This window comes from Brassica napus, chromosome A9 (assembly GCF_020379485.1).
Source record: "Brassica napus cultivar Da-Ae chromosome A9, Da-Ae, whole genome shotgun sequence".
Classification (NCBI taxonomy): Eukaryota; Viridiplantae; Streptophyta; class Magnoliopsida; order Brassicales; family Brassicaceae; genus Brassica; species Brassica napus.
The window spans coordinates 18568173-18590019 of NC_063442.1; the positions used below are offsets into that span (position 1 = coordinate 18568173).

The 21847-nt window shown below is 35.9% G+C and overlaps 4 protein-coding genes across 5 annotated transcripts; 1 reads left to right on the plus strand and 3 right to left on the minus strand.

Moving 5' to 3' along the window:
- Nucleotides 1-1133: 1133 nt before the first annotated feature.
- Nucleotides 1134-3778, minus strand: LOC106422270 (elongation factor Ts, mitochondrial). Of its 2 annotated transcripts, none has more exons than XM_013863082.3 (9): nucleotides 3619-3778; nucleotides 2920-3242; nucleotides 2673-2845; nucleotides 2494-2583; nucleotides 2234-2408; nucleotides 1933-2117; nucleotides 1720-1845; nucleotides 1563-1651; nucleotides 1134-1467 (listed from the first exon to the last, which is right to left on the minus strand). In XM_013863082.3, the coding sequence occupies exons 2-9, from the start codon at nucleotides 3227-3229 to the stop codon at nucleotides 1428-1430; spliced, it is 1188 nt and encodes a 395-aa protein (XP_013718536.2). In that variant the 5' UTR covers nucleotides 3230-3242; nucleotides 3619-3778; the 3' UTR covers nucleotides 1134-1427. The 2 variants fall into 2 exon arrangements, with proteins under 2 accessions (XP_013718536.2, XP_013718537.2); XM_013863083.3 differs by having other exon boundaries at nucleotides 2920-3263; nucleotides 3619-3742.
- Nucleotides 3779-4478: 700 nt separating this feature from the next.
- Nucleotides 4479-9660, minus strand: LOC106422373 (protein SPA1-RELATED 2). The gene is made up of 8 exons (XM_013863164.3): nucleotides 9408-9660; nucleotides 7892-9228; nucleotides 7265-7422; nucleotides 6126-6897; nucleotides 5888-6034; nucleotides 5420-5737; nucleotides 5271-5330; nucleotides 4479-5021 (listed from the first exon to the last, which is right to left on the minus strand). Exons 2-8 carry the CDS (start codon nucleotides 9215-9217, stop codon nucleotides 4830-4832), a joined length of 2973 nt encoding a protein of 990 aa, XP_013718618.2. The 5' UTR covers nucleotides 9218-9228; nucleotides 9408-9660; the 3' UTR covers nucleotides 4479-4829.
- Nucleotides 9661-13058: 3398 nt separating this feature from the next.
- On the minus strand, nucleotides 13059-14832 carry LOC125578346. Its single transcript, XM_048740843.1, has 7 exons — nucleotides 14793-14832; nucleotides 14584-14708; nucleotides 14284-14363; nucleotides 14083-14194; nucleotides 13847-14004; nucleotides 13658-13778; nucleotides 13059-13596 (listed from the first exon to the last, which is right to left on the minus strand). Exons 4-7 carry the CDS (start codon nucleotides 14101-14103, stop codon nucleotides 13567-13569), a joined length of 330 nt encoding a protein of 109 aa, XP_048596800.1. The 5' UTR covers nucleotides 14104-14194; nucleotides 14284-14363; nucleotides 14584-14708; nucleotides 14793-14832; the 3' UTR covers nucleotides 13059-13566.
- A 3033-nt stretch (nucleotides 14833-17865) lies between these two features.
- LOC106422359 (B3 domain-containing protein At2g32645-like) lies at nucleotides 17866-18349 on the plus strand. The gene is made up of 2 exons (XM_048740398.1): nucleotides 17866-17908; nucleotides 18021-18349. The coding sequence occupies exons 1-2, from the start codon at nucleotides 17866-17868 to the stop codon at nucleotides 18347-18349; spliced, it is 372 nt and encodes a 123-aa protein (XP_048596355.1).
- The last annotated feature ends 3498 nt before the right edge of the window (nucleotides 18350-21847 follow it).

Sequence of the window (21847 nt, forward strand, 5' to 3'; positions counted from 1 at the left end):
AAAAGTAAAAAATCATTGTAATAAATTGTCAATAACAGAAATAAACAAACACCAAATCACATCAACTAACTTTGGTTCTCTACCATCGTTTACTGCATTTTCTTCAGGTGCCATAGTAAAATCTTCATCAAAATCCGAAAATCACAAATATAAAACTGAAAAGGAAAAAACATAACTTTTTTATGTTAGTACCTAACTTCTTAATTGAAAATTTAGAATAGAAAACATAATCTAAAATTTAAAAAAAAAAGAGTAAAAGTTATTTATTAGTTCAACTGGTGGTTTAACCGGTATCAGGTTTCGGGTATTAGTGGGTTTTTGCGGGTTTTGCGTGTTTTTAAATATTGAATTTTCTGAAAAATCCAAACCGGTTTTTTTTGGGTCACCAGGTTTACCGGTTCAACCGCGGGTCTGGGTCAGATTTCAAAACACTGCTCGAAAGTAAAAGAAGCTAATCAACTCGAGCTAAAAAGGTATTGAACTGAACAATTCTGAATTCTGAACTGTTCATATATCTTTATACAAAAAATATCAAAATACCCAGGAGTTTGAGTAAAAACCAAATAAAATTTAAATACCTAAATTCAAATTTGTTTGCAAACATATAAATTCAGTTTCTATATTTAAAAATATTATTGTATATTAAATTTTTAAAACAATCAACTATCTAAAATTATTATTTATAAATTAAATATTTATATTTAATATTACCCAAAAGAAAAATTATATCTGAAATATTCTAAATTATTTATATCTAATTATTCAAATCTTTAATCTGAAATATTCAAATAATCCAATATCAAACTCCTCAAAGGAAGCTTCCTCAACTCAGACATCGTCCATGTACCTCGGACGGCGAACCTTCGGGCGGATAGCTTAGCACGTAGTGCACGCAAGCAACTGTCCTTTGTCGTTCACATGGATGCGGAGTTACCAATATGGTTTACAGAGTCAACATGAGTCTGTAAATTTTTTGCTGTCAAAAAAAAAAAAAAAAACATAATTATCCAAAATTTCCCAAAGCGATCCAGACGAACTAAACCTGACAACCTACTAAATTTCATTAAAACTCAAAACAATTCATATATGAAAACCAAAAGAACCAAACCAAAGTATACAGTAAGTGGAGAGAGAAGTAAAGGTTTTTGTATAATGGACTTTTGTAAGAAAATTTAACAAGACATGGTTTTGTCACAAAGCTTCCATAGTAGGCAAAGAGTGAAGAAGCGATGTGCAGAATCACAAAATTGATCTTATTGGGATATTGTATGGCAAACTCACATTTTTAAAACAACAAAACATGGGAAAAGGAAAGCCTCACACTCTCTGTAATCTAAAGCCGGCATAAAAACCACATGGTGAGTGATCGGTACTTGAACCAAATAAAGAGTCTCTGAGTCTAAACACCATCTCCACAAGCATCATCTTCAAGCAGTTTGAGCAACCGGTTCATCGGATGCTTCAAGCCTTTCAAAAAACAAAATATAATACATGTTCATTAGCCACTAATCTTTTATGCATAAAGCCAATACATATACACAGGCCATTTTTTATGAATTTACCTTTCGATTCCTTCCCCGACCTCAACTCTCAGAAAATCCACAACCTTCACAGGAGAACCCACCTCCTTGGATAGATTATCCACCAGCGTCTGTGCAATATCACAGATTTTTTAAGAAAAATTCATAGCCTTTACCATTCAACAAGTAATGCACATACCTTTATGTTTATAGAATCGTTGACAATGAACTTTTGCTCCATCAGAGCAACATCTTCGAAATATTTACGGAGACGGCCTTCCACCATCTTCTCCACAGCCATCTGAGACTTGGCTGTGCTCTCCGCCTGTTAATAAGACAGTTTTTGAAACTCATGTTATGTAATGTCTGTTTGCAAACTACATTACTACAGCTCAATGGAGTGAAGGTTGACCTGAGACTTGAGAATCTCCCGTTCGTTTGCTAATGCTTCAGAAGAAACAAGGTCTTTGCTTAAAAATAAAGGCTTTGCTGCTACAACATGCATAGCCAGTTCCGAGCCTACACGTTGAACAGCCTCTAGCTGCGTGTTTCCACCTTCTACTTCCAGAGATACAATCCCAGCTAGACGACCCAACCCTATAAAGATTTTTGATACCATAAAAATCAAAAGTTAAGAGATGAACCATGAAAAAAGAGATTAGTAACGAACGACAAGGAAACTAACTACATTTTAACAGTTTTTTTTATGGTACCTGGTTGGGGACTTGTGTGGAGATATGCAGAGAGGACGCCTGCTGAAGATTTTGACATTAAGAAACCTCTCCTAAACTTGACGTTCTCTCCCATAATTGCCGCTACTTCTGTAGCAGCGTTTGAAACTGTGGTTTCGCCGTTCACTTTTGGATGGTCGAGATTGAGCTTCAACTCCTGAATGGCATTAGATGTGATATCAATATCTCCAGATTGTGAAGGACATAAGATACATAACAGGTGAGGGCATCTAACAACTGACCTCAAAAAGCTCAGGGCCAAAGGGGAAGACACCAGGAACTTGCTGAGAACTGTTTTCAACCAGCAAAGCACGTTTTGCCATAGCCAAAGCCTGCAGAGAAGGTAGGTTTTAGAAGAGAACATAAATGGAAAGCTTTTTATTAAGCAAGCAACCCAAGTGAAATAGCTAATGGCACTAACCAAGTACTGGAAGATGTCGTTTCTAGCCACAAAGTCTGTCTCACAGTTCAGTTCGATAACAGCAACCTTTCCCTCGTTTTGGGCAACAGCAAGCATACCCTCTGCAGCTGTCCGTGACGACTTTTTAGAAGCCAGTACTTTGCCTCTCTTCCTCAAATCCTTCTGAGCAGCCTCTGTGCCAAAAATCGAAAACACCCATTTAAGAGCACAAGAAACAGAAAGAAAGGTGCACCAAGCCAATGCTTACCAATGTCCCAGTTGCATTCAACAAGAGAAGCCTTAACATCCTTAATAGGAGCACTAGTTCTTTGCCTCAGTTGCTTGATGAGGCTCATCTGGTCAACTACAGCAGGCGCCTCCGAACTAAAACTCCTCATGAAGTTCCCGAAACCACGAACAGGGTTTGCGTATCCAGAAGGTACAGAGCTCTTGTACTGTGATAGACTTTCGAATTTGCTTGCCACAGTAGTAGAGTACTCATTTCCACAACTGAACCTACGACTAGCACTATAAACAAAGACTCCAAGGGGTCGTCTCGCTGCCCTAGCAAACGCCATTTTTCGCAAGAACCTGATGGATTTATAACCAAAACTAATCAGGAAAATGAAACATCAGTAAACGTTTGTGACAACTCTAATTAAAAAAGAAAAAATATTCCAAGAATCTGCAACTACTCTCACCGAATCAAAATGAAACTCGTACAAAAGTTAAAGACTTAAAGTATGTCATATGAAACAGAAGCTTCTTCCAACTGTTTCACTTATACCAAGAGGTTTGCTTGACTAGTTGATTTCGAAAATCCAAAATCTAGTAATGATCCATAGAGCTTTTTTAAGGGTATGGAGAAAACAAGAACCGTTCTATAGGTATACCGCTAAAACGATAAGCGAAGAGTATATTTGTCATTTTCATTGCAGAACATCAAAGAGTATAAACGGAGACTCACCGAGTGTAAAAGTTGTGTTCTTTGCGTTACTAGAAAGAGATCGAGATCATAGAATAGCTCAAGAAATGGAGCGTACACGGCGACGAGGGATTGATTGTTTGATAACGGAGGAGACGACGGCGATGGGTTTTGTAATATTTGGAAAGGGTTCTAACTTGAAATGTATATGGGCCGATTACATGGCCCATTCAGACACTTTTAACTTTCTTTATTTTGTTTTTCTTCGATAATAGAGTGTGTTCTTGGTCATGGATAGAACCTTTCAACTAGATAATCATTACTAGTTTCACATATCATATCGCCTATGTAAAATTAGCCAAGTTTTGTACGTTCACTTGAAATCTCAAAATTCGAAAGGTGGTCCTGGTTACCTTCAATAGACCACAGCTCTGGTCTATTATGAACCATATCACTCTGATTTTATGCCATCACTAATAAGATTTGATAAAAAAAAGTCTGGATTTTTCATTTTGTGTTGCAGAAAGTAAAGAATCTTTAGATATCAAAGACAAGGTCATAACCAAGAAGATGGAACACCTTCTTCAGCGAGCAAGAGACCTTAAAACAGACACAAAGATTTGTATATATTTACCCTTGAGTCTTGTACTTTTGACAGTACTAACACCAGATGCAATGAAACTGAGCAAAATTCGCAAGAAAAGTCAATTACGAAAAGAAGAAAAAAATTCTTTAGAATCAAAAATAATAATTTTGAACATCTTTTAGTTTTTTTTTTCGAACTGCCTTTCATATATTAAAATTTAAAGTAAAGATCCTTTCGTTTAGTGGTGGATGAGATTCATCTTTAGGATAAAAGCTCATATCAACTACTGTATGTATGTATGTATATACACATCAAAAACAAAAGAGTATAATACTCTATAGGAAGGCAAATTTACATAACAAAAGTGAGATCTGGTATCATAACCATAGGAGGGCAAATAAATAAATAAACAAACTTAGCAACACCACCAAGAAAAGGTCTTACCTTACTACGTATCCTCATCACCTGTATTACTACCCAAACCGCAGCTACTAACCAACACTGTACATAAGATTGAATTACTGGTCATATCTCTTCTGTGTTGTTCATCATCTCAACCTTCTTCACAAACTCAGTAGTACGATTGTTTTGTCCGAGTCTTGGGTTGATGGTTCTTTGTTTTACCCTATACCAAGGGGGCTTTAGGCTTCTTCTGTATGTAATGATTTCAAACCAGCTGAAGAACTTTGATAGACCCATTTGAGCTAGCTGAAACAACCATATTTGATCTTTTTCTCCAGCAAACGCTTGAAACAAATAGGTTGTTGTCTTCCTCGATCTCCTTTCCTGATATAGGATCAATCGAACCAAACTTGTACGCGGTAATGGGCATTGGAAGAGACCGGTGATATGCATAAACCTTAGCAACGGAAAAAAACAAGGAACACCATTTGTTTTAGTTAGAGAGATCACTAAACAGATAAAATATGAAATTCTTTTACTAATGTCACTAGCAAGAGATTAGTTCCTCCATTCACATGGAACTCTATCTGCATAGTGAATACGTAAACTCTGGAGCTAATGATTAAGTTGATGTATCAAACTATCAACAAATACTCATAGTTTGGAACAAAAATTCTGTAGGAATCTCACAAGTTTTAGGTCATACCTCATTTGTCTCAGAGCCACAAGCTATATATCCATCGGCAGTAGACAAACCAACAAAGTTCTGAAAACAGACAGGAAGATGACAAATCAACCACAAAGAACAAAGAAGAAAATTATAAGGATTAACATAAAGTGTACAGCATTAGCTACCTTCTCGTTTGTATGGCCACCAAAAGTTAAGCTGCAAGCATTTGTGGAGAGGCCACCGTGAGTGGTTTTCTTAAGATCCCAAAGCTTTAACGTGTTATCAGTTGATGCTGTGACAAGGGTTTCACTATCCAAGAATTTGGCGTAGCTAACTGCTTTGTTGTGTCCTGACAGTATGCACCAAGGAGTTCTTAAATTCCGTGTATCGTAGCAGTATGTTCTGAAATCTGATGATCCAAAGGCTAGCAGATGAGAGGACTGTGGAGAAAATTGCACACAACAAACGTTTGCAATGTTCCTGATCGTTCCTAAGCAGTTCCTCTGCATATTCAAGCAAGAAGATTGCGTATTAGCTACAAAGCTGAACAGATGGATGTAACAACATTAACAGAGTAACCCCAAGTGCTGCTTCTTCATTTATAAATATGCAGTATGATGTGCCTATGCATGTAGAGGTAAAGAAGAGCATGCCTCGTTGATGTTCCACAGCTTCACAGAACAATCATCGCTTCCACTGGCTAATTTTGTCGGACACGCTTCAGAGAAATCAACAGACCATGCCCGCTTCTCGTGCTCTATGAAATGTGAAATGGCCTGACCTGTTGTCACATCCCATAACTGGATCCATGATAATACACTTGAATTCATTAGATAATAGGAATATCAAGAGATAATCAACCCAAATAACACTTTAAATGGTTCAGATTACCTTGATGATACCATCATAATCAGAGGAAGCTAAGTAGTTCCTGATATAGTTGTTCCAGCAAACGCCGCTAAGCTTTGATCTATTTGACATTTCCACGGCTGGATAGTGAATGTCCACAGATTCGTTGAATAGGGAATTGAACTCGAATATCTTGATTTTCTTTGAAACACCAGCCGTAGCAAAATAATCTTCGTCTCGATCAAAACCCAGAGAACAAATCACATTTGAAGTGTTGTTCAACTCCCCTGTCCTCAGAACACCTCGAGTTTCAAACTTGCTATATCGAGCATATTTGCATAATCCATCAAAGAACGCTCCAACGCGATCATCTGAGCTCCACGTCTCACTATTTTCTTGTTCTGATATAACATTCTCATCACGGTTTCTTAGCAGATCTCTATCCGGGCGTAATCTATAACGTGCTTCAGGAAGATGAACATCTATCCTTGCTCCGAAATAAGCAGTTTCAAGCTGTTTGATGTTCGTGACCAGTCTCATTTCAGGTACACTTGAAGCAAGCGATGAGCTAGAAGCTTCTCCCACAGACAGAGGACTTATGGCACAACGTCTCTTCACAATTTCTTCAATATCTGCTTCTAAGGACACAATTTCTCCCATCAACTTTCCAGCATGCTTCTGCCTTTGCTCTTGGGACAAAACGAGGAAATGCTGTAACAGTTCAGACTCTGTGTCCTCTTGTTCAATAGCTAAAGACAAACCTTCAGCATATAAATCTGGTATTCCATTAACCACTTCAGACTGCAAGATATCCCTGATACAGAACAACATCGAATTTACAAGAGTTTAGAAATTAATCCAACTCATGATATCGAATCAATTCAAAATGACAGGAAGAAGGGGAGCTCGTATACAAGAAAGACTAAATTATTCCGAGTATAACCAAATAATTCTATCTGAAATTATTAACGAGAATATCTTCCTGTGTTTACAGACAGGAGAACACCTCCAAGTTTGGTGCACATTTACATTTCATGTATAATGAATGACCAACTAGACTATCTTCCAGTAACCCCAGTTGGAAACATGGCCTTAAGTTTCTACAGAATCAAGCATACAAAAGTTCGATAACATGCTTTTTTATTACTTGAAAATTAATGCAGCGAAAGAATTTGCATTGCCTGGTTGATGGTCGGCATGAAGGCTCTGGATGAAGTAACCAGAGACAGAACCCAGCTTCCTTTGGATTCTCTGACAGAAATTTGGGCGGGAGAATCCGGTGACGGATATCAGACATTGCAGCCTCACGAGCTCTTTCACTTTGAAATTGACTAAGCAGCTGAGCGCCAAAAAAAACCCATATTAGAATGTCAACTAGAATCATTCGCTTGACCAAGCAACAGACGAATCAAAACATTAACCTAAGAGCCTAGAAGTCAACTATAATGTCGACTAAAAACATGCAACACTATCTAAACCTATGCGATAATCCATAATTTTTCACTCGTTAATCAGGCAACAGTGTCGTGAACATGTAACATTAATTAAATGCAAACTGGAGTCGTAACACGTATACAAAAAGCTTTACTTCTTGCAAATAGAAGTATAATTAGAGATACCGAACATGACCAACTCATGCTACCGCCCAGCTTATACAAAACATTATCTCATGAAAGCTCATACTAGTATGTCGGGCAATGCGGTTTCAAAAATTTCAATTCAAGAATGAAAAATATTTACAATTGTAGGCAAAAAGCTACAATAAAAATGTCATCCCTGAAGTGAAATTAATAAAAACTTCTCCATACCTCGAAAAGAAGGATACCCAAACTATAAATGTTTGAAGAGACTGAACGAGTCTCGCCCCTGAGCTCCTCAGGACTTGCATACCATTTCTCCTCCAACTGCTCACTCATTGACGTAAAAGAACGGGCAGATGGACTACACTGAGGATGAACATCATTTTCAGTTTGGATATTGAGGTTGCCGCCGGCTCGTTGAAACATAGGCCACTGTCTAGAGCTTGGTCCACTTGACTTCTGCCTCTTTGCAGGGACGCCGGGACTAGAAGCAAATCCTGCATCTCCTAACCGCCTTCTAACAAGAGGTTTCTCGGGTTGACTTAAAGTATTTTTGTTCACGTTGCTGTCAGAAGACTCCCGGTAAAAACCTGAACCAACATACTTGACCTCGTTTTCCTTGAGAAATTTAAACAAAGATGGACGTAGGTCAAATAAAACAACTCCTTGGGAATGAGAATCATCCACATGCTCCACGATCTGCCTAAAGATACGAAAACATTCAGCTTTAATAACTTCCTGACGCTCTGACTTCAACCAATCTCTCAGACTTAAGCCTTCACCTCCACAACCACTATCTGAAGGATTAGAAGTACAAGAAGATGGATTACCGCCTTTTAAAGGCAAAACATCACAAGCCTCCACCGCCAAAGGAATGCTGCCCGAAACCTTCGCTGGAGTATTGCTCGATATTACTAAAGGGCTAGCTACAGACTGTTGATCCACATTACTAGCTTTGGATCTATTAGGCGGCGGTCCTCTGAAAGTGACACCCTTTCCCTTCAACGTTTTCTTAACAAAAAACTGAGAGAAACCAGACTGCGACAACATCTTCGTCTTGATGCCTCCATGGGCCAATGCCTCAACCGGCACAGGGTTTCGTTCAACATCATCACCAGTTGAGGACTTGCCAGCATTTCTCAAGATACTCGTTATTACTTTGTCACCTTCCATAGAAGTGCTACTAGGCAGAAACTGAGTGCGATTGATCTCTAACCTAGCTCTACTACTTGAACTACCAACTATGGCCATGCTCGATCCTTCACAAGTTTTAACAGTCAACTCCTCAACCACGTCGTCGTCATCATCATTGGCGTCCTGCCGGCTAGAACATGGTTCATTCTCTGTCTCATTGACATTCTTACCGTCTAGAAAATCAGCTATGACGCCAAAGGAGCTGTCAGGAGAACCGGGATCATCCCTCTGAACCTCGGCTTGAACTTGTTTGGTTTCCTGGATTTCATCCGGTTTAAGAGATTGCTGACCGTTTTTGAATTGGATGTGAGCAGCTTCGGCTTCGTTGATGCTGCTACTCACTGAGCTTTCATCCATCATTCACTATTTTACTGTTATATAATAAAAAAATCCATTCAGCTACTGAGAAACATAGAAAGCCAATAATCAATTTAAAATATGCATTCGAATAAGCTATTTGATTCCACAATCATCCAGTAAACAAAATAAGAAAGGTGGAATTGAAGATTGGCTTTCTATTGATTCCATAAATAAAGAGTGAAAAAACTACCTTAGAGATGATTAAGAACAAGAATCGAATCGGCGAGAAGCCAATCATTGACGAACGAAGATCCACCGACGTAAAATCGGGGGGAGGGGAGGTAGAAGATAGCAATGAGGCGGTGGGAGAAGAGAAGGGGAAGGAGATGAAATCTGGAAAAACGGATATTTTTAATGTATTTGACTGTTTTTTAGTAAGCGACAGATTCGAACACCACACAGATAAAGTATTTTAACTCTTAAAAAGTAATAGACCAGAGGGGAGGGGGGAGGCAGTGTTTTTTCTTATCCCTATCGGCCCTTTTAGTTTCTCAATGTTTACAGTAATGTGTCATTATTCTTATCTTTCTTTCCAGTTTTTTTAGATTTAACAAAATTTAGAAACCATTTAGGAGAAATTTCATGTTTATCACTTTTATATTACTATTTTTCATCTTTACCATCACTAAAATTATATTTTCAAAAATATATTTTTCATTAAGTAGCAAAAAACTTTTATACCCTTACTAGATTGTTTGTCCGCGCTACGCGCGGAAAGTTGTTTTTTGATAAAAAAATTATTACGGAAATTAAAATATAGCATGGAAATAAAACTGTATTAAAATGTTTGGAGAATTGTGTACGAAGTAAAGAGGAGTTTGTTTATTGTTTAACAACGTAGACAAAAGAAAAAATGGTTGTGCTGCAGAAGAGTGGGCTGGAGGGATATTGGAGTTTGTAAATTTTATAAAAGCCAAATTAGGAACATAACTTGTAAATTGATAAAGAGGAATCAAACTCGGTGTAATATTTGATCATGTACTTTGTAGAGTTCCTTAGTAATTTTTTGGTGGAAGAAGCTTATGTGATGTTTTTCCCAGTTGTTTGGTGGCTAAAGGGCTGCCAATCATTTAAATGGAAACTGTTGATCATAATATATGAGATATAGATGTTGAAATTATTATAGAATGTTTTTTTTTACCGTTGTGAGCTGGGAGATATATAAAGATTTCTTTATAGACTATATTCTTCACTTTCTCTACGTGTGAATTCCGATCTTATGCATAAAACCATCCATTTAATGAACATAGTTTTTTCGATGTCAGGTTTTCGGAGAACACGCCCCATATAATATGTTTCTTTAAATGTGATATTATGTTCACCTTCCAAGTGAATGATTAGCTTTTGGACTGATAGTTTCCTTTTGTGAATATGGAATGCAAACATTCACCACATAGACTCACAAGCTGTTAAGTAGCGACAGTCAATGAAGTCTTGGAATGCCCTGCATAGAGCACAGTGTGGTGTAAATGTGAATAATTATTTATTATATTTTATTCACAATTTTGTATTACAAAGTCTTTAGAATTACCTGCTTTAAAATATATATAGGTTTTTGTATTTATTATTTGGTTGTGTTAAGAATTATTATACTTGTTTTTTGAATTAGTGTGTATCTATATCTATATTATTATTTGCGAAATAAATTTTTACAACGGAGCTCTCACATTAAAAGTTAGAGCGGTTAATATCGTTTATACCCTTAATGAATAATTATATAAATTAGTAGAAATATAAAAACGAATTTCAAATCTATCTGATTAAAAATGATTAAAATTAATAATAAATCGTTTATACCCTTAATGAATAAATTATATAAATAGTCAAAAATAAAAACATGTTTTAAAACATAAGATAATTGTTAGATATATTATGTTGTTATCTGAAAATAATATTCTATTAAAACATGTTTTAAAACATAAGATAATTCTTAGATATATTCTGTTGTTATCTGAAAATAATATTTTATTATAAAATTTATAGTTAGATATAAAATAATTTATAATTAAATGCTAATCAAACAAATAAATATATTTTCTAAAATATATGTGAATGTATTTAAAATTTAACACAAAATAAGCATATATATATTTTGATAAAAAGTAATGAATATATATTAATAATATTTTATTTATATGTCATATCTGATAATTGACTATAAGTAAATATAATAAAATTCTCAAAAATAAAATATATTTCTAAAACATAAGATAATTCTTAAATATGTTGTGTTTTTATCTGAAATAATATTTTTAATTATAAAATATAAAGTTTAATGTTTGATTTTATCTTTTTAAAAATATAATTAATAATTTATTATGTTGGTTTTGATTTAATATTTATAAAAGGATAAATATCTATAAAAATACTATGCCCGCATGTGCGGGCAGAACACCTAGTTGAATATAATATTTAGTGTAAACGTTTGGAATATTTTGTGTAAATGTTTGGAATATTTTTGTAGATATAAAAGTATAAATTATGCTAATTTGAAAAAGTATAACTTAGTAATAGTAGAGTATAATTATTTGACATTAAACTTCTGAACAGATAGTAGTCTATATTTTCTTAAAACCATGTAGGCATAGTTTGATTCATAATATAGTATCCAATGTGTATAGTTTTTTTTTTTTAATAATTGTTTACCCTAGGGAGGTTTTTAAAGTGGTAATTTCTAAATTTATTTTATTTTTATTTTTTCCATCATTAACCTTTGAGGAATTCTGTAAACCTAACTGATTAAAAATACAAAATATTCAATACAATAGTTTTTTTTTTGGATCCACCTTTACACTAAATTTGTGTTAAAACTTACATCTGATTACTTTGGAAACTGTTGTATTTTTTTGAATTTTTTTTGGTGGCTTTTAAAACATGTGTTGAAACATCTTGGTTTTAATGTCCTCGGCAATTGCAGGGAAACGAAACATTTCCTTCAAGTTGGTAGGTAAATCTGAAATATTTTTACTGTAATACCTAATATTTATGTCCACTGATTAAAATAAGTATGCTAATATAATTTGAATAGTTTGATATAAAGATAACTTTTATAATTTGATTGTCTCATTAGACTTAGCATATTAATTATATTTTATTACTTGGTTTAGTAATATTCTCATACCATGGGGGAAATAGCGAAGCTGTAGAATAGCTTGATATAATAATAAGCATACAACTATGTATCTGTGTGTATACTGGCATACTTTTTTTTTTTTTGATTTTTTTTATTTTTTTTTTTTTTTTTTTGAGTATACTGGCATACTTAGGAAACCATTTAGCCAAATTAATAGTTACTAACATCTAACATTTATATGTTGGCCAAGCGTGGTTTGGCTATGCTTTCCAGAGTTTGGCTTCTCTTAGTGTTCTATATTTTTCGTATATACTCACTGGAAACACAACCTGTGTGCCAGGGAACTAATCAAATCAATAGGTAGACAAAAAAACAAAATTCTATCCTATGATAATCAGTCTTTTTGGAAAAAAAATTCCACAAAAAAATATAGTCTAATTTTTTTAGACAAAGGGGACTTAATCTAGGTGTTTTGTTTTGTTTTCAAATATTTTCTAATCGAGAGAGATATAAAACTTTTAATCCATGTTCAATGAAAATCAAAACTTGTATTAAGAGTAAAATCAAGCTAATGAGTGACATAGACTTCTATGGAGATAATATATTGGCTCTGGTTTTTAAGGTAAGGATTTACAAATATGGGAAAAAAATATTCAACTTAATTGTGCAATTGATTCTTTTGATATGGGGCATAAATCAAGGCATTGGATATTATTTGGTAGCACTAATTTGGGTCCGGTAATTTAAAAAAAAAGGTTAGTACCATGCTTTTAACGTGAAACTCATGCTGATTCAAAAAAAGTTAGTACCATACTTAAAAAAAAAAATTGTTTCCAAAATAGATTCAAAAGTATGAAATAAGCAGAAATAGGAGAAAGAGTCAAACAAAAGCAAAAAAAAACTGGAAAGCTAAAACAGATAAGTGTAGTAAAAGTTGCATTCTTTGCCACGATGAGAGGCATATTAGTTCACATCTTTAGAACGTTTAGCGTTGCCTATCTCAACACCATCACCCATCCTTTTCAGCCCTACCTCTTCAGAATCTTGAGGGCTTTTGGATGGCTCAATAACGTCATACCCAGTCGCAAGTGTTCCATTACCAGAGCCACTAATTTGATCAGCAACTGGATCTTGTGTAGATGGTGGAGCAGATGGGGACAGGACATTCGTCACGGTTATTACCCGCGTCCTGCCTGAAAAATTGTGCTCAGACACCTTTACATTGAACTTGTGTGTTTGCCCTATGGTGTTGAGCAAAACTTGCGGAACGGGCACCTCAGAATCCATTTTCTTTATTTCCATTGGCCTGGCATGTTTTAAAATAGTTGTTATCTGAGACCGTAAGTGTGTAAATAATGAGTTTGTACCTCAAAATAATTGCTAACCAACTCCGACGCATGCTTCCCTGTTAGCTCACGACCGGCATCGCCAAGGAGAACAAAAACAGCCTCATCACTCTTATCATAAACATAAATCTTAGCTAGGTATCTGGCATTAAAATATTAGTAGTTAGTCACCGCTAAACTAAAATTGAATCAAGGGGTTAGAGTTCATACTGTGGTTCACCGGCAACATCGTTCTTGCCACATTTCGCGCACATAAGGGAGGTTGGCCCTTTGGTTGCCTTTGTTTTGCACCCACCGCATGCTATATAATACCAAGGAGAGTCGTGGACAACATCATCGATTGTCGCAGTGCACACAAAGAAAGCATCCTGAGACAATGTGTAAGCAATTAAGATAAGTACAAATATGTTAAACAATGAATTAGAAACAAATATAATTTTGTATACCTTCACAGCTCCCTGCTTCATGTAGGAGAATATTTCTTCAATAGTCAATGTCTCAGTTTTTGTAACCACATCTGCATTGACCTGCTTGGCAATATATGGTTTTCTTCCCAACCTGCTCCAACGTTTGAAAACATTTCATAACTCAAACTGATTGTAACTGGCAAGGGTTATAATTATTATATACTAAATTTTTAAACATACAGCCGATATACTCTTTAGTTGGTTGGACCTTGTAGTCAAAAAGACCCGTGAGGAGGTCATGGATGTGAGAGCAAGTGTGCCTGTAGTATTATGTTGTCATAGACAAAGGCAAATGAAACAGAAAATATACATATTAGTTCTTTGTTTATGCTTTTACTCTCTATGCAATATTTATAAAAATTAAACAACTACAAAGACCAAAGCTAAACGACTGCGATGACACAGAGGTAAAGTATATGGGCTATTCAGAGAATTTAAGATTGTAAGGTGCGATTCAGTCTGAGATAGTGAAAAGCGTACCTCCTAAACGTTTGGGGTAAACAGTAGTCACCAAAATCACAAAGGGAGTGTTGTCAGAAGACTTGAACTTCTTGCAGAAATCCACAGCAGCTTGGTCCCAAAGATAGAGCTTCATAACAGGTCCCCTGCAAATGATTAACATTTTCAGTTTTGGAAAATACCATAGTGTACTGTGTGATTTGGACAAAAAGGTAAACGTAAACACTTACGCATGCGACTGCACATGCACCAATATACGCCGAGTGGTTGCGAGCTCGGCATCGTCAGTGAAGGGACGCATATTGAGGCTCTAGCCGTTAACCAGTTTCAAGTGTCCAATAACATCTGGTACAGGTTGAGAAGCAGAATGTTGTTGAGAAAGCTTATAATTAATAAGTTATGAATTTAAGATAACACCCTAATCTAAAATCAGATACTGTTTTTTGTAGATAGTTAGCTACTAATTGTGAGATATTGTGTACAAAATAACAAACCAAGTATGTGGAAGCAACTTATTACTAAATGATAGAAAACTTACCGTAAAGACCACCTTTCATACCACAGCCAGCTTCGAAGTCTTCATAGGAATGGAACCGGAAACGGTCCTCCTCAAAGTCCACAGGACTGTTCTCAAGGGGTGCCAACTCGGAAGTGTGGGAGAAGGAGATTGTCACGCTGTGAGCAGCAACCCGGAACACCTCTTTGTTTCTGAATCCGTAGAAGTTGGTGAGAGTGTAGAGACCGCCTTGTCTCATATGTGGCATGAATTTTTTGATTCTTCCCGGTGGGACAAAGCCTTGAATAACGGTCTCCTGCAAACAAATGAAGTTCGAGCGTAAGTGAAAAAAAAAAGAATTAACATAATTAAAATTCAAAAGAAGCTCTCCAAAGCGGTTTCAAAGTTAATCAAAAGAGAGTTTAAGTTTGGGGGAGAAGAATGAATGAAATACCGATTTCACAGGGCTTGTTTCTCTGAGTTCGATTATGTACTCAGCCATCTTCTCTCCAATCCCCTGCGAGAAAGATATGAAACAGAGCCATGTGTAGAAGTTAAACCAATGTTGACTACGGAAGCAGAGATTATGTAAATTCATGCGGCTTTACGTTATGTAGATGTATTTACCCATAAATGTGAAGCATCAGGAGTTTCTCCACCAAATAAGTTCCTGGCGCTCACAAATGCGTTCCTGTGTACGGGTACATTATGAGGGAAGAGGTTCTGGCATATGGAACAATTAATAAACTCAACCATTCAAAGGGGTACCTCTGTTTTTTGCTAGTAAGTTTAGCATTTTCTGCAACGGCTGATCTATAAACTTCGAGTTTCTTGACCCAACTTTGATTTGTACCTATCAGCGGAGAACGTATAGCCATCATCCTATGCGAGCTTTTCGTCTTGCCTTTTGATTCCAGCCAAGCTTGCAGTTTTGCTTCCATGTCTACTTTAACCTTGGGGGTCTCAACCTTGGGATTCATAGTCACAACGTTTGAAATATTGATACTAAATATCTTTGACAGTAACAAAAGCAAGAGGTTAATCACTTAAACATCATACGAAGAACATGATACTAAATATCTTTGACAGCAACAAAAGCGAGAGGAAACATGCGTCTTGACGTTCGCTTTAACCACGGCGGATTGAACGGGATTAGATCCGGTTTTCGACTCGCCGTTGCCGTCGGAGAGGAGATGATCGATTTGCTGTTTGGCTTTGTCGACATAGTGTTTCGTTGAGGAGAGTGAGTTTTCGATTAGGGTTTCTAAAATGAAAAGGCATCTTCGTATAAATAGGGATGGAACAAAGAAAACGAAACAAAACTATCAATGGATGATTGAAACAAAGAAAACGAAGCAAAATATTGACATGCTTAAAGTTTATCATAAAGGAGAAATTGATTGAAGTAAAGTATAGATCTGAACTCATTCTTCAAGTTTTCAATCGGAGAAAACGAAAGGGTATAGAAGAAGATGCCGAGTTCGTTTGTTAATTTGGAAAAAAAGAATCAGGTCCAAACCTGAATAGCAGAAGCAGGACGAAGCCCACATGTTGAGGTCCATCTGATGTGTAAAAAAAAAGAATATGATTGGTTGATTATTTTGTAATACGTGGCATAGCTATATGATGAGTATATATTCCTTTTAGTATAGGATTAATTCTCTCTATATATAATAAATTATTATTTAAATAAATAAAAAATAAAAAAAATATTTTTTATGTTTTTTGAATTATACTTTTTCAAATTCGAACTTTTGAAAATCGAAAATTATGTTTGAAACTATTTTTAAAATTTTTTTTAAGTATTTATTTATATATTTATTAGAATACTAAATTTCATACTCCGAAAACCCTACCTTACCCACCCCCTCAACTCCAAACCATAAGTCTAGATTAGTTAATCCTAAGTGTATAAGTGTCTTCTACCCTTCATTAGGTAAAAGTGATTAGTGTAGACATGAAAAGTGATACTATGAATGTGGTATTTATGGTAATTTTCAACCCATAATATCTCATCTCACAAAGCCGTAGATGCAAAATTGAACTCTATGATTTGCTTATTAACTCAAATTGATTGTTTTACACTGATAAAAAAACGTGACAAATACAAATCTCAAGTAAAACGCTTAATCGCATTTATGATAGGAGCATCTGTATCTTTTCGTTGTTTCTCAATGAAATATATTGATATTCCGAACAAGGTCTATCACTGATCATAAATCCATATTAGATTTGATTCACGTTTATAAAGTGCTGAATTATTATCATTCACAAGGGCGAAAAAATTATTAAATGCACCATGTGATTTTTTTAAGAAATAATTAGTTATATATACATCAAAACTTTCAAAATTAGAAAAATACCCACGCGTTTCAAAACCCCAAATCACTATATAACATTTTATCTTCATTTCCTATTTTGCCACTACATTTCTTTTATCGCTATTTTCTTTCTTCATCTCTCCATTTTATTTCTTCATGTTTCATCTTCTTTCTTCATCCTCATTCTCTTTCTTCATCTCTTCATTCTCTTTTTTCATGTTCCAATTTCTTTTTTCATCCTCATCTAATCTTCATCTTAGATTTTTATGGCACAAATCTCACTTTCTTTTATTTCATTGACATCAGTGTTTTGGCACTAACCACCACCGATGTCCTCCTCTTCCTCATCCCTTCCTTGCCAGCATACCCAATCTATGAATATATCTATTAGGCTTTTGGGGGTTAGGGATTGTGATTAATTTTAGGGTCTCAGCAAGTAGGGAATGTACATCTCGTTCTAATTTTTAACTTAGATGTTTAAATAAAATGTTAGTGCATATCTTGTTTACTAGGAAACTATGCTTACCAGGTAACATGGTTTGTTGCGGATACTTTATTTGTTAGCTGATACATTGGTTCGCTAACTGATAGATTGGTTTGATGTATGATCTGTTAATTGATATATTGTTTGGTTACTTCAGAATTTCTGTCGGAGGAGGAGAGCAGAGTCATATACGAACAGTCGGTACTCAAGGATCGTACGGAAGGACTGAGTGTTGTTCTGGTGGATCATCTCTTAAAGAAGCATGTGGTTGATCTAAGGAAGTGGAAGATGGGTGGAAGGTGGAACTACGTCTTCATTGATGGTTGGAACCAAGTTGTCTCCACCAACACGTTTAAGGTCGGTGACGTCTATCATGTCTGGTCTTTTCGATCCCGAGGAGGTAACCTCTGCTTTGCCCTCGTCCCTCCTAGAAACTCCAGCGATTCTGGTCACGGCGTCTCTAATTCCTGCCTCTCTTCTTGGTGATGATTGATACTACTCTGTTTATTTCATAGCCTATGGTCTCACGTTAGAAGCATTTATCTTTCCAGATAATATAATTTTGCAGTGCAGTTATTTTTTTCTCTTGATAGTAAAGAAGTTTGTTTTTTTTCCTGTTTTGGTGTCCAGTGATATCATCTTCTGTAGTAGACTGAGTATCAAATCTCAAATGAATCAAAACGAGATTATTTTAAAAGCATTAAACTCAATAAGAACATTTGATAATGCCAATATATTTACTTTGCAAACAATGCAACATTTTCCAGGCGATTTCCATCTCTTCTTCTGTCCGCTGATTGCAGGAACCAAAAAAGAATCAGATAAATCAAAAAACCATCTTACAAAAGCATAGAATTAGATGTATATGTCTACAACACTTAGTAGTGCAGTTATATAGTCCAGAGACAGAACTGTCACCAGTGCAGATGTTGATTTGGCAATTATACACTACTAATTTACCGTATATGTATCCTGGCCTTGTCGAACCTGTAAAGCTTCTTTTTTGTAGACAATCGTTTTTTAGTATTTTTAAAAATAAATATATGGAAATAAAAAAATACCTTCATATAAAAAAATTTGGACCCCTTTTTTGTTTTTAATATAAAAATATACATGTATTTTTTTTAAAAAAAATCGGGCTCTTATCTATTAAGAAATAGAGAGACAACAAATTGGGCTCGGACTCCCCTCCCTATCTAAGCCGGCCCTGTGTGTAGTAATCTGAATATCTTATGTAGCTTCTATAGGTACCACCATTTTCAATAACAAAAAGAAAAAAATACTCCGAATCAATGAACTGTCTCAGAGTTCCAACATCGCAATCTAGAACTTTTGTTCAAAAGTGTTTCCCTTTTGTCTCGCCAAGAGCTCTTTTGCTGGTTGAATACGGCAGTCTTAACCAACCAGCTCAAAATCTGAATCAAGGGCTGATTCTATCAAGTGTATATGCGTATGTATATCTTGAAAACCAAACACATAAACTTAAATTCTATGTCATTCCTTCACAGCTTTCTTAAGGCTGCTCAATATTCCACTTGTTCTCTACATCATCAATCAGTCATTAACGATAAACTAACAAACCGTTTATGATTTTGATTGAATCATCCATATTTTTAAAGTTTATATAAAAAATTCAAATAGTTTGGTCTTTTACAACACTGGGATAAGCCGTATTCATTGAAGAAGTAGACATCATTAATAAAAAAGTTCTGTTAATTCCCTACAATGAAAATGCAAAAGGGGTGTTCAAAAAAAAATGCAAGAGGAAGAAAATGGAATGAGAAAAAGGAAGTTGCTCAGAGGTTACGTGATGCTAGACACGCAAACCTCTGGCTCAGATATAGAACTCTAATTATAGAAGTTTAGCTTAAATTAGCTGATAAAACTGCCCAAAAAAATGTGTTGATGATAGTACATATGTTTGCCACTACAAGAAAACGCAGGCTTAACGAGGAAATTTAACGAGGAAAAACAATCCTCGTAAAAGTATGTTGATTTTGCGAGGAAAGTACGTGGAAAAATAAAAGCATCGTTATTTCGTCGTAAGGTCACGACAAAACATATTCGTCGTAAAGACAATGTAAATTGACGTGGCTTTTACGAGGAAAAACTATTTCCTCGTAAAGACGACGTAAATTTCGCGATTTCTTTACGACGAAATATTTTACGTGTACTTAACGAGGAAATTTTGAATCCACCAACTTGGTAGGTGGCTCACGTTTTTTTTTTGGCCATCCAATTAATTTTCGTCGTAATTTCATAGTAAAATTACAACTACCAGATTCGAAATTTCCTATAAATATGGATGTTTAAACATCATTTTAAACACACCAACAACATAAAACGTGAAAGAAAAAAAATGGCTGGCTCTGGGACTATTTACGAGTTGCGGAATTGGATGTATATGCATAGAGATGCTAACGGGAGAGTGACGAAAGAATACCTTGCGGGGCTGGAGACATTTATGCACCAAGCAGATTCAACACCGCTCGCCCAAGAAAGTGGTAAGATGTTCTGTCCTTGTCGGAAATGCAACAATTCGAAATTGGCAAACCGTAAAAATGTTTGGAAGCATTTAATAAATAGAGGTTTCACGCCAAATTACTATATCTGGTTTCAACATCGGGAAGGTTTTAATTATGATCAGAATAAAGCTAGTAGTAGTAATAGCAATTTTCAGGAAGAACCGGTTAATCATCATTTGCATAATGAACATAGTTACCATTAGGAGGAGATGGTAGATTATGATAGGGTTCATGATATGGTAGCTGATGCATTCGTAGCTCATGATGAAGATGAAGAACCTAATATAGATGCAAAAAAGTTTTACGGAATGTTAAACGCGGTGAATCAACCACTTTACAGTGGTTGTAGAGAAGGTCTCTCTAAATTGTCGTTGGCTGCTAGAATGATGAATATTAAAACTGATCACAATCTACCTGAAAGTTGCATGAACGAATGGGCGGACTTGTTTAAAGAGTATTTGCTGGAAGACAATATGTCTGCTGATTCTTATTATGAGATTCAGAAATTGGTTTATAGTCTTGGGTTGCCTTCGGAGATGATATATGTCTGCATCGACAACTGCATGATCTATTGGGGAGATGATGAGAAGCTAGAAGAATGTCGATTCTGCAAGAAGCCACGATTCAAGCCGCAAGGACGGGGACGTAATAAGGTACCGTACCAAAGGATGTGGTACCTACCAATTACAGACAGATTGAAAAGATTGTATCAATCAGAGCAGACTGCTGCAAAGATGAGATGGTATGCCGAGCATACTCAGACGGATGGTGAGATGACTCATCCATCAGATGCAAGAGCCTGGAAACATTTCAACAAAGTACATCCGGATTTTGCTAGCAATAGCCGGACTGTGTATCTCGGATTATGCACAGATGGATTTAGTCCGTTCAGAATGTCAGGGAGACAATATTCATTGTGGCCAGTCTTTCTTACGCCATACAACCTACCACCGGAGATGTGCATGCAACGGGAGTTGCTATTCTTGACGATATTGATACCTGGTCCGAACCATCCAAAAAGGTCCCTGGATGTTTTCCTACAACCACTGATAAAAGAGTTGAAGGATTTGTGGTCAACAACGGTGAGGACGTACGACTGTTCAACGAAGACGAATTTTACGATGCGAGCTATGCTTTTGTGGACCATAAGTGACTTTCCTGCATATGGGATGTTATCTGGATGGACTACACATGGGAGATTAGCTTGTCCATATTGTAATGGAACGACAGATGCGTTTCAACTGAAGAATGGTAGGAAGACAAGTTGGTTTGATTGTCATCGTCGATTTCTTCCCATTGGCCATCCTTACCGAAGAAACAAGAATTTGTTTAGACACAAAAGGGTTGTGAGAGACACTCCTCCACCATATCTAACTGGAGAACAAATTGAAGCACAAATCGACTACTACGGAGCTAACGAAACAGTTCGTTGGGGTGGTAATTGGCATGTCCCTCGTAA